The 17,849-nt window shown below is 40.0% G+C and overlaps 1 protein-coding gene across 1 annotated transcript in view; it reads right to left on the reverse strand.

Moving 5' to 3' along the window:
* Positions 1 to 16,903, reverse strand: part of LOC140239700 (uncharacterized) — a 124,149-nt gene extending 107,246 nt beyond the window's left edge. Inside the window, exons 1-16 of the mRNA XM_072319524.1 lie at positions 16,690 to 16,903; positions 15,312 to 15,557; positions 14,698 to 14,943; positions 13,952 to 14,197; positions 13,379 to 13,587; positions 12,867 to 13,116; positions 12,246 to 12,488; positions 11,421 to 11,666; positions 10,790 to 11,032; positions 9,781 to 9,948; positions 7,345 to 7,587; positions 5,930 to 6,181; positions 5,146 to 5,330; positions 3,804 to 3,972; positions 2,013 to 2,255; positions 312 to 560 (exon numbers count right to left, since the gene is read on the reverse strand). Of these exons, the coding sequence (XP_072175625.1) occupies positions 312 to 560; positions 2,013 to 2,255; positions 3,804 to 3,972; positions 5,146 to 5,330; positions 5,930 to 6,181; positions 7,345 to 7,587; positions 9,781 to 9,948; positions 10,790 to 11,032; positions 11,421 to 11,666; positions 12,246 to 12,488; positions 12,867 to 13,116; positions 13,379 to 13,587; positions 13,952 to 14,197; positions 14,698 to 14,943; positions 15,312 to 15,557; positions 16,690 to 16,903 (3,652 nt within the window). The remainder of the gene's footprint in view (positions 1 to 311; positions 561 to 2,012; positions 2,256 to 3,803; positions 3,973 to 5,145; positions 5,331 to 5,929; positions 6,182 to 7,344; positions 7,588 to 9,780; positions 9,949 to 10,789; positions 11,033 to 11,420; positions 11,667 to 12,245; positions 12,489 to 12,866; positions 13,117 to 13,378; positions 13,588 to 13,951; positions 14,198 to 14,697; positions 14,944 to 15,311; positions 15,558 to 16,689) is intronic.
* Positions 16,904 to 17,849: the final 946 nt, after the last annotated feature.

Consider the following 17,849-nt stretch of genomic DNA (forward strand, 5'->3'; position numbering starts at 1 on the left):
AAATGATAATTTCACGATTATGGAATTTAGATAAGCAGTCTTGTCAAAGTATAGCGAGAACTGCAAATTTATCGGCAAAGAATCTACCAAAAGTTATGTCTCTTTGCTAAATATGTAAAATCTCAACTAGCTTCCTCCCCCCCCCCAAAAAAAAAGTAAGCATTCACGAACCAAAACCCCGAAGAACCACACAAAATACACAAATGTCTCCACAATACACGGATAACTCAAACACACACACACTCACACGTGTATAAATATCACACATTGTGCGAATAATCATCTTTAGGATAGTACAATTAAGTGCGTACCTGTTACAGTAATGTTAAAACTGCATACGATGGGAGCAGTATTTCCCGAGGGGTCAGTGGCTGTGTAGGTCACCAATGTCCGTCCAATCGGGAAAAAGGCACCCGACTCCGCTGTCGATGTCAACGACACCGAACCGGAGTTATCTGAAGTCGTGGGGACGGCCCAGCATGCCACGGCCCCAGCGCTCCCAAGGTCCGTTTCCAGGTTTTGGTCAGCGGGACAGCCGTTCAGAACCGGATTCTCATTGTCTGTTCGATTAGGTCAGACAGACTGATAATTAAAACACAAGCTAACGAACAGCTCTCCTCTTAAACGTTCTTTGATGTTCAATGGATGTCTGTAAAGGGGTAGTATAGTTTCAGCTGAGATGGGAAATTTAGATTCTAAATTTTCACCAGATGATTAAAATCCACTTCCGAAACATTAAGGAGTATACAATTTTAAGAGGAATTCAAAGTTTATTAATTTTGATGTAAATCGATTTAGAAATAGCTGGGCTATCCAACACAAAGGAAAATAAAGTGGTCCTAAGAAAGGATGGGTCTCATATTTTATTAGGACCTACAATGTATTTGTTTCCGCATATCTCAGCAATTTCAAGACAAATTTTTCATCAACCCCTCTTTGAATTTCTGTACGAATTGTATGCTTTGTCATATCATCTTACAAGAGTTTTATCTGTAATATTATCTCCTGAATAAAAAAGTGCAAAACGTGATGCCCCCTCTCAACCAAGACAATAACAGCCCCTTAATGAACACAGGGATATTGGGCTGTCAAGAAATCAAGGGGCATCCATGTTCCTTTTCGCATTTTATCACGATAGGGTGTATGTGTGTGCAATACATAACTGTGCCATTTTTGCAAAAGCCCAATTCTCGAACGGTTAATATGAATACGCTTTGTGAGTAAGTTGTTGATGCCATAACCTCACATTTCTTTTCACTGACCGTACACAAACAACCTGAAATATTTTTCTGCTTTTATTCTTTTTTTTTTTTTTTTAGCTGTCAAAGTTCACGATAATGATCAGTCAGATACACTGAGATTTGAGACTGGGGCATAAATAAATTTGAACAAAAATCAACACAAAGCAAACAAACTACACAATTCAGGATTCTGCATAATAAACTATAACAATTATAGAGTGATATAGAGTACATTTTTTTCCGGATATCCCTATATTGTGCAGAGGGTATCCTAATATTTGAAATTATGGAATGAATGAATTTGTGAATTACCATCACCAGAACTTATATACCTATATATAGAAAAAGTACTAAGTACATAATAAAACAGAATGTTCTTGATCTGTTACATTGAGTATTCTGAATTATTGTTGTATTTTGTTCTTCTGTTGCAGAGCACTCAAGAATAACAGTGTATAAAGCACTGATGGAGCTAACCAGGGTAAAAATACTGAATAAATTAATACATAAGATAATATATGCTGGTAAGTATTAAGGGGATGACATCATCAACTCACTCATTTGCATATTCACATTGACCGTTCGATTACGCTAGAACTGTTTTGTGAATATTAGGGAAACGTGTCGAATAAGTTCCTTCATTTTATCTGACTCAGATCAAATTTTCACTGTACTTACAAAATTATACTCTATCTGTACGAGTGTTCAAACTAACTTCAAAACTCCGGAATGTCCCTTTTAAGAGCAAAAATCACTGGTTGCTATTCTCACCGATGACAGTGACGTTAAACGAACAAGAGTCCGTATTCCCGCCCTGGTCGCTCGCCGTGTATACCACCGTCGTCGTGCCGATGGGGAACGCGTCGCCGGAATCGGCCGTGGACGTCAATTCGACAACGATGCTGTTGTCCGAGGCCGTGGGCTCAGTCCAGACGACGGACTGCACAGCCTTAGCGGGGAAAGTGTTCGCAGTTTGATCGGGTGGACAGGAGTTAATGATGGGAGGTGTCGTATCTGTCAAGAAAGACGACAATTGAATTGTATTCTAAATCAGATATTGGACTCGTAATCAATAAGGATTAATATGGTAGGGATGATAAAAATGTTAAAGGGATCGTATAGTTTGGTTGAGACCTAATTTCAAGTTTCTAGCATTATTTGGCAAGATAATGAGAAACCTCTTATAAAATGTGTAAGAGCATGCGATTTCAAGAGGGATTCAAGGTTTATTTCATGAAAATTGGCTTTGAAATGACTGAAGTTTTACTTTGTTTGTTGTTGTTTTTTTTTTAATGTCTCAGCCATTCAAAAACCGATTTTTATCAAATAAATCTTGAATTCCTCTTATAATAGTATGCTCTGTATTATTTCATGAGTGGTTTCCTGGAATCTCACAAAAAGTTGAAAGCCCAATCCCCATCCCAACCAATACTGTACAATCCCTCTAATAGTATCACAAGAATGACAATTAGAACAATATCTGTAACGGTTAAAATAATTCAAGTGAAATTGTAAGCTACTGTATCAATCATAATGATAACAATTATCAAAACTATTTTCATCATTATTAAATTAATTTCCCTTACTATTGTCATTTCTCATTCCACAACGACATCGTCATTTCACGCATTATAATGAAAGTGACAATAATATTCCGATCAGCATTACTATTCGGTCAATTTTTTTTTTCTGAAACTTTGTAAGACTCTGTAGCTTTGAGATACCATGCAATGGGAAGGCTGACCATAAGTATGTGGATATATTCAGGACTCCCCGTAACGAATTTATTGTGTACAGCTTTCTCACCGATCTCCACGTTAATACATCTTGTACGCACACCATGCATAACCTAATAGTCTCGATCATGTCGATTGGGGTCGAATATTACCGATTAGCCTGAACTCGGATGTACATAATACTAGCTGGCTGGTAATTCTATTCCAGCAGGTCTGCACTATTCGTTGCCGGAGGGCAGCGAATGTACCCGGAGGGCAACCCTAACCCTACCCCACCCTAATGTGCCACTACCATCATACCTCGGAATATGATGTGATTTCTAGTCAACTTATGGCGCGTCCCTGCTGGATAGAATAACAGTGTGTGAAACACAGTGTGAACACAGTGTTAAATCTCTTCACACTGTCAAATTTGAGCTTTTAACAGTGTGAACACAATGTGAGTCATCAAATCACAGTGTGAAACAAAGCAATACTATGTAAACACTCTGGCCCGAATTCTCAAAGCTGGAATAACTATTCCGCGGAATAGTTATTCCGGGGAATAAGTTATTCCACCTTTGAGAATAGATTCCGGGGAATAAATCGCGTCATTTTACGTCACGAGGGCCTGATTTGCATAAGAGGCGTAATAAATCGGCGGAATTCGGGCCATTGGGAAAAGCACATCACAGTGTGAAATCATCTCCACACTGTTGAATTCGAGCGTTTTCACATAGTCGACTTTGTGAAGACACTGTGAAAACACAGTGAACACACTATGGGGCACTGCGTTCTTTCCAGTAAGAGATAGACGGACTGAATGTGAATACAGCATGTGATTTACCTATAATGGAATAAAATCCACTGAACCCAGTGCCCTGTATGTCTGAATCAGAGTGAAATTCGATCCTCATGTAATCCTGCGTGGTGGTGTAGACGGACCCCTCTGAGAGGTAGTTGGTATTGCATAGAGTGACCAAAATGCTGTTCGTTGTATTGGGACCATCAATAATCTGTTGAAGTTGAAAACGTTGAAAGAATATATTATTTCTGACCAAAGAAGGATAGATTAAAAAATCATACAGACACATGCACATAAGTTTAAACACAGAAACACACAGCATAAGGTGTAGGCCCCGTATTATACTTATGTTTGTGTGTAGGGTGGAGTTCAGCTTTATTTATCCAGGCACCGACAAAAGTTAGTTATCTATGTTATTTATTTATAAATTCAATACAGCAGGGATCACTATGTTTGAGGTCAATGATTTTACGTTGTCGGTTTCGACGTAGACGCAATGATCATGCCGCATTAAAAACAAACAAACAAACAAACGATCTGTTAACCAATAAACACGAGAACTGTTTTGTAAAAACCAACAGGGAGTTGTAGGGGATCATTTTCTGAGAACTTGTAGCATCCTTCTATTCTGCTTGAATGGAGGTCTATACGCATCTCATTTTAACAGCGAGCTTTAGATGTGGGACGCAAATGCTTAGACGATGCTAATTAGGCCAAAAAAAAAAAATGTTCTGCACTTGCGCAAGACAGCTGTTTTTATTGTTCAACCTGGGACGCTGCGTCGTATTTATTATTAGGGAGCTTTAGATTTTCGCGACGGAGACTTAATCAGAGGGGAAAAAAAACACACACACACACACAAAAAAAAAAAACATGTTCTGAGCGTGTGCAGAATCGCGCGTCAAGTCAATTTATTTTTAGCTTGCGTCGCCTGAGTTTTTCACTGCTTACGGCCGCACAATTTGCGACGTGGAAAACTACTGCATGCACCGATCATATGGGGGCGCCATTTTATTTTTTATACGTGGCACCATAAATTTGCCTGCGTCGCAGCGTAATCTAAAACTTCTTTCCAGCACGACACAGGGGAGAGGAGAACGTCCAGCGCAAGCGTCGTCTCAAACGTCCGCGCGTCAAAATCGAAAGCTCCCTGATATTGAAAAGAATAACCTTACGTTCTTCTCCCAACGAGTCATAGGCTATGATATCAGATCATCAAATACGTAGTTTTATTCATTGTGAAATATGTAATGTAAAATGTTTACATATTTATTGGATAACAAGGAGAGGGTAAAGAAATAGAGTGAAAGAGAAAGAAAAGGGGGTTAGGGGAAGAGAGAGAAGGGGAAGGGATAGTGGTGATCTCTTTGCTGTGCTTACATACCCGGACATAGTCATACTCGCAGTTTGTCTGTCCCTCAATGTCCATAAACGTGAATGTGAATTCCACGGTGTTTTCGGGCCCTGCTACAATTACCCAGAAGAAGTCCAGGCTTGGCGGGTAGGAGCCCGGATAGTTTGGTGTATCAACTGATCCAGTGGCAGCCGACAGCATGGTTACCTCTTCAGCTACAAAGATGCACACACATGATATTAAATATATTAAAGATATTATATATATGGAAAACACTAGAAATGAAATACAATCAAAACTGTCTATAGCGGCAATCCATGGAAGACAAAAAAGTGGCTGTTGTAGACAGGGGGCTACTATAGTCAGGGTCTTTAACGTTGCTTTTCGGGGGGGGGGATGGAGGGGTCATTAGTGGCGGCATACGGCAGGTAGGCGCTATAAACAAGTGGTAGCCTAAATAGGTTTGACTGTAGTAAATATATAAAACTTCGAAAAATAAATCTTTGGAATGGGTAAACTCTATCAACGTAGTTGTATTGTTTTCGGCAGTGTTGGTATTTGTTTTTCAAGCTACTCCAAACTTGAGCGTGATAAAGAGAAGTGTATGTACACCTCATCATGGTACAGATGTTTTTCTACGCCCAAAATGCCACGTAAAGCTAACAGCGCTACTTTCCACATATTGCTATGAGAAGAAAATGTGGAATAGATTAAAAATATTGACAGTGATACACGTGCAAATATAATAGCGCAAAACAAGAAATAATAATATGTATGAGAGAGCATACTGAAGATCACACTTAAAGGAGCTCACCGGCCAAAACTGTGACGTCGAAGGTACATAATTCTTCATTTCCTGATTGGTCCACTGCCGTGTACGTCACAGATGTGGTACCCCCAACGGGGAATGCATCGCCGGACATTGACGTGGAGGTAAGGTTGACGTATCCAGAATTATCGTATGCAGCGGGTTCTGACCACGTGACCGTTTTCGTCACGTTACCATTGCCGTCATCGTTGACGTAAAGGTCCGCGGGGCAGCCACGGATTACGGGGTGTTCGTTATCTGTTGTATCAAAATACATGCATTTTGGTATTTATGATTAATTTTGACTTTTGAAAATATGCGTGCCTTACAAAGTGACATTGTGGGTACGCCTAGATATTCCCCTTAAAGAGAGATGAATAGATACATACATAGATACATAGAGTATAAACCAAATCACCAGAAACATACCAATGCATACCATAAACTTTCTGAGCATATACAAACCGAAGGGCAATACGTGACTTTACAAAACACATCAAGGACTTTCTCTTTTCGTGTTTGCACGTCGGTGAGAACAGTAGGTCATTAGATCTGTGTCTACTTGGGCAATCACGAATCATCAGGGTTGACAACACCGTTCAGGATCCACACGCGAGCAATGAAAAATGTGGAACAACACACAGCAGTCATTTATCTTTGTTATCTAAATGTGCAATATATTGTAAAAAAAAAAAACACACACACACACACTTCGATCACTTGTTTACGCTTAATTTTCAATTTGTTGTTGTTGTTGTTGTTTTCTTTTTGTTGCTTTGAGTATCACGGTTCCCTTTTCTCGCCAAGGACGGTGATGACGTATAATGCAACAAAGACTCTTTTTCTTTTGAATGTTACATACTCGTAAAAATAATATCAAGAGTAGCGAAATAAAGGAATACGGTATATTCTAGAATATTTGTTTGTTTGTTTGTTTGTTTGTTTTTTCAAATTGCTACCATTGTGGATCAGTAAGACCATGGACTGTGCTAAATCGTGAGGCCTTTGTGAGTCTCCAAGCATCAGTGGTCGAGTGTACCAAGGCAAGGCCTATATCTCATTGCCTTGCCCTTCGGAGCGGACTTTGGTGGCTCTCCTGCCAACATTTTAATTCCTTTCTTTTTTTTTGGGGGGGGGGGGGAGGCACGTAACTTACAAACCGAAGAATAGTCCACTGCCTGGACTATCTTCGTCCTGTCATACTGTGCAATAATGAGAGAGCAAACCAATGTTTTGTCGTTGATGGCGTTGTAGGAATGCGATCGGGAGGCAGCGGTTTGTCGACTCGAGATGCGCGTGGACTTGTCGCTATTAAAAGGCTTCACCTTACTGCCAATGAGGGCGCAAATTGGGGAAAACGAAAAAAAAAAAGAAAAAAGAAAAGAAAAAGAGTCCCGAATCGGGACTAACCGAAGACCTACCAATCACTGCAGCCGTGAAGGTGCACGTGGCCGTATTTCCAGCTGTGTCTGCGGAGGTGTAGGTGACGTTTGTTGATCCGATGTCGAAGAGGTTCCCGGGATCGTGACTCGACGTCATAGTCACGGCCCCCGTTTCATCCGACGAGGAAGGCGGAGTCCATGTCACCGCCGCCCGTCGCTCGCCAGGCGCGAGTACAACTTCGCGGTCGGTCGGACACCCCGTTATCGACGGAGGGACATCGTCTAGGCAGTCATTAAGAGAAGTAATAGAACTGAATACCGTTAGTTCTATCATTGTCTATTGCAGAAAGATTGATTTTTGGAGAAAAAAAAAAGAAAATGTCAGTTTGTTCATGCTATTTGTTTTCCGGTTTTTATGCAGGAATCACTAGATTGTATTCCTTTGTTATTTGATATCTTGCAATAAAGTGACGACGTGTTGAGCAATGCATCGCATGTTTCGAGCGCCTGTGGTCCACGCTCCTCCCTTTCGTGCTTTTAAGTACATCTCATTTGGCATATTGTGATGTCCTCGATGGCAACGTCTTTGATATCAACCCTCTAGTTATCAATTCAACTCAATCAATTGCACAAGGAAAATTCATTTAATCATTGAATGATACTTCTTGCAAAATATCCAAATGTTAAAAAGAATAATTCTGATAAGACAGTTGGTTAGTAGTCAATATCGAAAAAGTCTATCAATCAGTAAAATATCCTTAAAAGTTCTTATAATGACACTAAAACTACCTCCTACGTGTAGTTTGAAGCAAGTAATCAAGAACTGGATTCTCTCTGTGATAAAACGAATCCAAAAGTAAAACGATATTTCAATGAATATACCTGTTTTTTATCATTTGTGTGTGTGTGTGTTTATTCAAGGAACAAGAAAAAAAAAACAACAACATTATTTTACCATTAATGACGTAGTAGGCGCGGAATCCCCGATATGTAAAGGAAAAGTCCGTTTCAAACTCCAGCCTTAAATACTCTTGCGTAGATGCGAGTCGCAGACGTGAAGTGTCTGTGAAAAACCCGCAAAGATAACGGTAGCCACCAACTGCGTCTTGCCTGTCGAAGAGCTGTCAGTATAAGTTATTGTTGATAGATAAAGTAGAGAAAGACAAAACTAGCGTGAGAAATATCATACGCACTTTGTCATGGTGAAATCATTTCAAAATATCATTTATTCACTTCTGTTTCTTTTTTATTCTTTTTTTCTATAGTCTGAATGCGCGTTATGATGAGCCAGTACAATGTAGAGTAATTGTGTTTAAAACATTAAAAGTTAAAATCTACACCACATTCTGATTCATAAACCAGACGACGTGAAGTAAAACGTTCAAAACTGTGACAGACTGATGAAAGATGAACAAGTAGGAATCAAAATGTCATGCTATTTTAAAAATTTACCCGACTATCAACGAATGGTGTAATTCTGATTGGAATCTGAGTCTCCCAGTCTCCCATACACTACCTCATTTCATCAAACAATTTATTGATAGAACAATCTAGAATAATAAAGCACAATGAACCATTGATACTGGCCGCAACCACGTAACTCAATCCGTTGGATAAGTTGCTGACGTCAGCACCTCCCGACACTTCCATTGGTTTCTTTGAATATATTTTTGTAAAACCATTATAATGATCACACATGTATTAACTACAACCTCATGCTCTACTTGCCTACACAAAGTCATCATTTGTTGAATTGGTGCAAATCTATGAGATGGAAGTACTGTCCCCTGTTCGGAAACATGTAAAATACGAAATTTAGTGAAGACCCAAATAGGAATGTACATGGCAGATTATGAAAGTTCGGCATTATCCCCTCATCTGACTTGCATACTAAAAGGGCTGTATAGTTTTGGTTGCGGTGAGGATTTCATTGAGCTTTTAACTTCTTTACGAGATACCAAGGAACCACTTATGAAATGTTAGAGAGCATACAATTCTAAGAGGAATCCAAAATTATATTTGATTGATGAAAATCGGTTTTGAAATGACTGAGATCAAAAAAAATAAAGTAAAACAAAGCGATCCGATCCCTTTGTTTTGAATACCATAGAATAACATCCTCTTTCAAATTTAACAAGAGGTTTCTCCTTATCTCACAAAAAGTAGAACCCTTAAGCCCCATCTCAACCAAAACTTTACAATCCCTTTAAAATGTGACTCATATGGTTGCTCTGTGAAAAGAAAACATGTGAATTTCGAAATGTCATAGCTTCCTCTTGTCAGGGTCCGCACTGACTAACACTACAACTTTTCTTATTAATTGACACTTTTCGATTTGTTAAAAATAAAGGATGCCCCCCCCCAAAAAAAAAAATAAAAAAATAAATAAATAAACGAAATCAGAGATAACAGAAGAAGATTCATATTTTCTTTAAACGCCTCTCTGTGTACGCACCCGTATAATGTCGTAGCTACATCTGTACTGATATTCTATCCAGGCATCTGTAAAGGCCACGGTGAGGGTATAGCCAGGGAGTGTCTTTATCACCCAGGAACAGTCCAGGTTGTTGGCGTACCCATCGGGGTAACCCGGCGACTCGATGTACCCGTCAAGCGATTCCAGCAAGATCGAGTCACCACATTCTGAAATCAGGAACCAAGCGTTACATGTTGATCGTTATACAGTGGGAAATCTCTGCTTATTATTAAATCCGAGCTTTTTAACACTGCCGTGTAAACACATTGTGAACACATAGTTGGACACTGTGTTCTTTCCACCAGGGTAGTGATGACAGGTCCATTAACTTTCTCTTGGATGCTATTGATTTCTTTTCTTTCTTTCTTTTTCACCTTCAATTACATTTTATTTCTGCTACTTTTTGTTTTTCTTCTTTCAAGAATAAAATGTATCAGACAGTTCTATACGCACAGTCTAGCTTACATTCAATTCCGCCAGGTATGAACCCTATCAATTTACTACGATTCTGCGATGACTATGATCTTTAAAATGAATATTATTATGTTTTGCCTCAGAGAAATAATGAGAAGCAGGATAGTTCATTGTTGCAAAATGACATCATCACAATGGAGGATGCAAACCGACAAAACGAATTCATATCAATATTGTAATTTCTTAATGAGCACAACTTATTTAGTAACCACCTCGAGAAACGAAGATTTCGACGCAAAATGGGTTAAATGTTGTTTTTAAACACATTAAAGGAAGACCATTTCCTTCTTGTTGTTTTTCAATTTCAATTTCAATTGAATTAAGTTCAAAATGAAAACACTTCCTATAGCACATCGTTTCTTACATACAGAAGAACACTCTCAGAGTTACGAAGAAAGATATCGCTCATTTTCTTATCACTTCCGTCGTTTTTTTAGCCGTTTTGATACCACAATATATGAAATTCACGAAAATGGACATAAGTCGTTTTGAAATCAAACTCTTCAAATGTTAAACTGGAAAAGGATAACCTACCTGTCACGAAGACATCGAAGGAGCATGTTGCAGTCTGGCCCTCGGGATCCACGGCAGTATACGTCACAGTAGTGCTACCCAATGGGAACGTCTCTCCGGGTTCGTGCGATGACGTCAGCGTGACGTTTCCAGAGTTGTCGGAAGCAGTGGGCGGGGTCCACGTCACCATGTCACTAGTTGAACCGACGAGTGCCGTCTCGTACTCATCCTCTGGGCAGCCTATGATGATTGGATTTTCGTTGTCTTTTGGGGGAAATAAAGATAAAACGGACAAAATACAGGAACAAAATTCAAAGTGCAACTAAGTCCAGATAACCTTCACAAATGTAGCATGTAGAATAGAAGAGAGTAACCTACCAGTGCAGAGGAAGAAATCTATGAACTATAATTAACAATTTTTTATATTGATTCTTTATAGATGCTGGGCATGAAACAGCCGACATGCAAACACTGAGTATAGTAAAAAGTAAGGTGACAGCTACATCATTAATAAAAGACCGTTTTAGCAATTCACATGTTATCTTCATACTGCAATCCCCAGCCCGCCCCCTCCCCCCAAAAAAGAAGAAGAAGAAGAAGAAGAAGAAGAAGAAGAAGGATCCCTTTTGATGGGGAATGGAATAACTCTCACCTGCGACAACGACGTCGAAGCTACATGACGAAATCATATTCCCCGAGCGGTCCATGGCTTCGTACGAGACTGTGGTGGTGCCGATAGGAAAAGCATTCCCGGGCTCGTGGGAGGCCACTAGGGTCACCAACCCGGAGTTGTCGATCGCGGTGGCTGGGATCCAGAAGACATCTGCCGTAGCCACTCCACTGTCAGTAAAAACATTCCTATCGATGGGGCAGTCACCGATAATCGGTAACTCCGTGTCTGCGTTAAGAAAAAAAAAAAGAATGTGTATAATAAATCCTGTTTGATTGTTTGTTTGTTTGTTTTCTAATCTTTGTCAGTTAGATCTGTGACCATGACTACGACAGTGACTACTTCAAACGAACATTTACTGTAAATGAAAAGTTGGCACCGCATACATACAATCTGCAGAATATCAACGGTGCAAAATCCACATGTCCATACATCAATATCCATGTGTTCATCTATTCACGTATTATGTTTTCATTGATCTATATGCATCTATTCACCGATCCCCTGCCTTTCGTCCATTCTCCTATAAGTCATATCAATTTTATCACATCAGCATCTCTGCATGTGGTACACATAATGTTCCCCTGCCTGTTTGATTGTGAACGTGATGTTTTCTTTTTAGCATGTGAAATAAATTTGAATTTGAATTTGAATTTGAATCTGTTCTTCCGCATCATTATTCTATGGACTGTATATAAAGTTGGCCTACACATGAACACTACGATATACCTATTTTGAATTTATACAGACTGAAGGAAAGGATACTCAAAGCAAAAGATAGCATGAACAGTAAGAATTGATACGAACCAAGGACAACTATGTAAAAGATGCACTCTCCGACGTTTCCCGCAGCATCCGAGGCTTCGTACACCACCTGAGCGGTTCCTATTGCGAAGGCTTCGCCGGAGACCCGATTCGTAGTCACGTCGACCACGCCAACGTTGTCGGACGCGACGGGGTCGTTCCAGGTGAGCGAGACCGACGTTTTCCCTGGATCCGTCCTGGTGGTGATGTTTTGCGGACATCCGGAGAATGTTGGCTTTTCGTCATCTGCAAAATATAATCATCAGTATCGTCAGTTTTACGCGTACAAATACATAGACAAATGAAAATTACTTATTGACTTGCATCTTCCCTTCTTACGGCATAAAACCAGAAGGAAAACAAAAACAAAAAACAGTTGCATCCCTGAAATAAAACTATTGTATTTCTAGACTGACCCTTGCCCAATTTGTGCATATTTCGTAAAATCTTACCGCAAACTCACGTAACATTTTTTTCCTCTTCATGCACTTTATTTCATTGAGAATGTTACACCTTGATCATTAAACTGGTGGATTCTATTACATATACCTCAGATAAGTAACGGCATTGAAAATGGTGAGGACTTTGTCCTCACAGAAGCAGGAAACATCTGAATGAACGAACCTGTCACAGTAATGTTGAAAGTGCAACCCGAGTAAGAATTGTTGTAGCTGTCTGTTGCCGTGTATACGACGGGCGTGGTTCCCAGTGCGAAGACTTGACCCGAGGAATGGGTGGAAGCCAGAGTGGCGGGGCCCGCATTGTCCGTGGCCGTCGGTTCAGTCCAGGTCACAACCGCCGTAGCTTGACCGGGATCGGTGCCAACAGACTGGTCGATGGGGCAGCCGCTAATATCCGGAGCTTCGTTATCTATGGATGCATAACATTGACACCGTGGTTACTTTTGACACCGCAAACTTGTAACGATTTACTATTCATAAATACACACTGATGCAACCACCCCCATTCCAATTAGGGGAGAAAGAGAGTTCTGTTAAGAACTTCTTTAGGTAATATTCAAAATGCCGATAGAAAATTTACTGTGAAGTAATGCTATATTTACCGTAGAGTAAAATTTATAAAATCTAGAGCTACATGTATATATGAACTTTGTCAAGAATAATATTAGAGTTAACGTTGTTGGAGCTGTCCTGCGCCGTGTAGGTGACATTGGTCATTCCGATAGGAAAATTGGTGTCGGAACTCTCAGTGGACGTGAGAGTAGCGGACCCCGAATTATCGGTAGCCGTCGGTTCAGTCCAAGTCACATTTGCCGTAGCTTGCTCGGGGTCTGTGTTGACAAACTGGTCACTGGGACAGCCACTTACCTCAGGATCTTCGTTGCCTATCAATGTACAAAATGTTAAGATTGACATTGCACACTTGTAATATGGTATTCCAGCATAATTTCTCACGTATGTGGCTACAACTATTCCTGTATAGCATCGTCACTATGGTAACTTTTGAAACCGCTGACTTATGATTTACTATTCCGCATAACTATACACACGGATGCAACCACGACCATGATATTTGGGGAGAAAGTGGATGCTGTTAAAGAGTTCAGGAGGTAGTAATGCCCAAAGAAAATCCACTGCGAAGTAGTTATATTACTGCGGAGCAAAATCTAGCGCTATAATAGAAATATGAATGTTATCAAGAAGGACGGTCGGTGTACAATAAAACTGCGAGAGGAATGAAATGCTTACCTGTAACGGTTATTGTGAAGGAACAATTAGAATTGACATTGTTGGAGCCGTCCTCCGCCGTGTATGTGACAGTGGTGGTTCCTATAGGAAAACTGACTCCGGAACTGTTTGTGGAGGTGAGAGTAAAGGACCACAAATTATCGGTGACCATCGGTTCAGTCCAATTCACAACCGCCGTAGCTTGGCCGGGATCGGTGTCAACAGACTGGTCGCTGGGACAGCCGCTAACCTCAGGATCTTCGTTATCTATTAATGACAAAATATTCATAGATTGACATCGCACACTTGTAATAATGATGTTCCTGCACAATTTCTTCCTGATGAGGCTACAACTACAGTGCATTCCCGTTACAACGAACACGCGGTTACGACGAATTTCTTGTTACAACGAAGTAGCGGTCCAGGTCCAAATTCATCATACTGTAGGTCTACTGACCGGTTACAAAGAAATTTCAATATAACAAAAGAAAACTGCCTGCCCCGAGGACATCGTTCTAACAGGGATGGCCTCCCTCCAGGGGAGTAAGTGTTGGCGAATTCTGTTTCGCATTATTAGTGGTAAATTTTGTGACCAACACCAAACGATAGTGTACAATTATCATGAATCATTACTCAGGGGAAGTACACAATTTGCAACAGTATAGCCTAGAGCAGAATGTAGCTCTATAGACATTTTATTATCAAGTTTTGACTTAAACGCTGAATCCTGAACGTACATAAAAATTTCTTTAATCACTTAGATTTACCTGTAATGGTAATGGTAAAGATGCAACTAGAATTAACGTTGTTGGAGCTGTCCTGCGCCGTGTAGGTGACATTGGTAATTCCGATAGGGAAATTGGTGCCGGAACTCTCAGTGGACGTGAGAGTAGCGGACCCCGAATTATCGGTAGCCGTCGGTTCAGTCCAAGTCACATTTGCAGTAGCTTGCCCGGGGTCTGTGTTGACAAACTGGTCACTGGGACAGCCGCTTACCTCAGGATCTTCGTTGTCTATCAATGTACAAAATGTTTAGATTGACCTCGCACACTTGTAATATGATATTCCAGCATAATTTCTCACTGATGAGGCTACAACTATTCCTGTATAGCATCGTCACTATGGTAACTTTTGAAACCGCTGACTTATGATTTACTATTCCGCATAACTATACACACGGATGCAACCACGACCATGATATTTGGGGAGAAAGTGGATGCTGTTAAAGAGTTCAGGAGGTAGTAATGCCCAAAGAAAATCCACTGCGAAGTAATTATATATATTACTGCGGAGCAAAATCTAGCGTTATAATAAAAATATGAATGTTGTCAAGAAGGACGGTCGATGTACAATAAAACTGCGAGAGGAATGAAATGCTTACCTGTAACGGTTATTGTGAAGGAACAATTAGAATTGACATTGTTGGAGCCGTCCTCCGCCGTGTATGTGACAGTGGTGGTTCCTATAGGAAAACTGGCTCCGGAACTGTTTGTGGAGGTGAGAGTAAAGGACCACAAATTATCGGTGACCATCGGTTCAGTCCAAATCACAACCGCCGTAGCCTGGCCGGGATCGGTGTCGACAGACTGGTCGCTTGGACAGCCGCTAACCTCGGGGCTTTCATTATCTGTCAATATAGCAGATCGGTTAATGGTCTTAATAGAGAAGACTGCAGATACAAATTTCAAGGTTCTTTTGAAGATTATTCAATTATTGTTCTTCAGACCTCGAGGTGATTTATTGTTGTTTTTAAACTAATAAACCTTCAAAAGGTTCTGTCCCTCATACAACATGAACTGCTGCAATAGATTAAAAAAAAAATTGTTTGTGCTGTGATAACGAGAACGTTAAAAATGCTGGATTCCTTTTCGTTTAACATAGTACGATTTCATTACATTTCATTTGTTTCTGCATAGTAAAATTAATCATCGAATCACTTTCGAAAACATGACTCATCATTAATCATAGTTGATTTTGCGCATGAAAGGTAAGGAAATCATTGCGAGAGAAAGCAGAGGTAAAAATTTAAAAAGAGAATAAACCAGTCTCATACAAAAGGATCCCCAGTAAGCCGAGCGTAATATTTGGGGCCTCATTGATACACAACGAAATAAATGAACGGTGTAAACTAACTATCGACTTACTTCACTCCGGCACACAACAAACTAGATCACACACCAAAACATTAATAATCGTGTTTGTACACAGGTGATTCTTAGAAAAAAAGAAGAAGAAAGGGATAGCGATAATGGAAGATGTTGAGAAAGAACAGGAAGGAAAGAAATAGAAAGACTCCTGTTCACTGTGCAAGTTATGATACACTGTACAAATTTAACACTATTGCAGGTGCATACACTCTGTTGCCAGGTAACGGCTGGGTGAAGCAAACGCAGGGACCAGTTATTTACATGAAAAAATTAATAGAGAAAACATTCCATGGCAAGTCTATAATACAGAAGGGAGAGTATTACATAGAATGAAACCGCTTCAAGTAACAAAAGAATGTTTCTGCATAATAATTATGTATTAAGGTTAGTTGTTCTTCAGACCTCTAGGTGATTTATCGTTGTTTTTAAATTATTTATGTTGGCTTTGAATTAATGATTAAAGGAGGAGCTCTCTTTGCACCAGGGTCTACAGGGACATTGTGGGCGGGATTCGAACACATGATACTGCGCGTTTTTGTTTCTGTTTGTTTTAAATCCAGAATCCTACTGGTATTCACGAAACCAAGGTTTTCATATCAAAGTTGGACAGACCTGTCACGGTGACGACAAACACACACGTCGCTGAATTCCCGGAGCTATCCGTGCCGGTGTAATTGACGGTTGTCGGTCCGATGCCGAATTCGCTGTTTGGCGTGCTCGTCGATGAGGCATTCACCACCATATCCGCGTTGTCTGTGAACACCGGCTCCGTCCAATTAACGACTGCAAATGGCTGCCCGGGGTCGGTGGTTGTACTGATGTTCATTGGGCAGCCGGTGACCGAAGGTGGAATGGTGTCTGATGGTACTTATGTAACAACAGCAGAAAGTAGCTATGAGGGTGATACTACTATTACTACTACCACTACTACTACTACTACTACTACTACTACTACTACTACTACTACTCGTACTACTACTACTACTACTACTAGCTTCCCACTACTACTACTAGTAGTACTATTACTGCCACTACTACTACTATTACTACCCTACTACTACTACTTATAATAATAGTAATAATAACAATGGCAATAAAAATGACAACAGTACTAACAGAACTAATATCCGTATCGTACTTTGTGTGTAGACCCCACAGTCGTGATAAAAGGCAGCGACACAACAACATGATCATCTACGCTACTGTCGATATGCTCAAAGAAAACGTAATTATTAATCATGATAATGGTCACGAAAAGAGATGTTTATGGCTCGGTAGCATGACAACTTACATCATTACGAGTATAACATACACTTCGGTTGGCAAGGTGCCCATTAGTGGCAATTACAGTGAAATGTCAGTCGCTCATATTTATTTCGTTGAGATGATTAGACGAAAAAAAAAAATACTTATTAAGTGCTAAGAAAATTAGCAAAATCGACTATCTTGTTGAAGTGAAAGAAAAAAAAAGGTACTCTTGATATCCATGCTATTATTGTTGCTGCTGCTATTAGAATCAAGCACCAGGCACAAATTGCACTCATTTTGGAAGGACTTTTGAGCAGACCAAGCAAGATACAAGGCAAAAACAACTACAACAAACACCATAAAGTCCATTTTCCGGAATTGTACGGAATTTCTGTTTACTGTCTCTACAGAGGAACAAAATGGAGCATGACCAAAGAATTGTACAAGAAATAACTTTCAGTAACGGACAGGATGATCTGAGGTAGACACAGATGACGCATTTTACAATGTAATTCCAATTATCA

The sequence above is a fragment of the Diadema setosum genome, chromosome 16 (genome assembly GCF_964275005.1).
Source record: "Diadema setosum chromosome 16, eeDiaSeto1, whole genome shotgun sequence".
NCBI classification, from domain to species: Eukaryota; Metazoa; Echinodermata; class Echinoidea; order Diadematoida; family Diadematidae; genus Diadema; species Diadema setosum.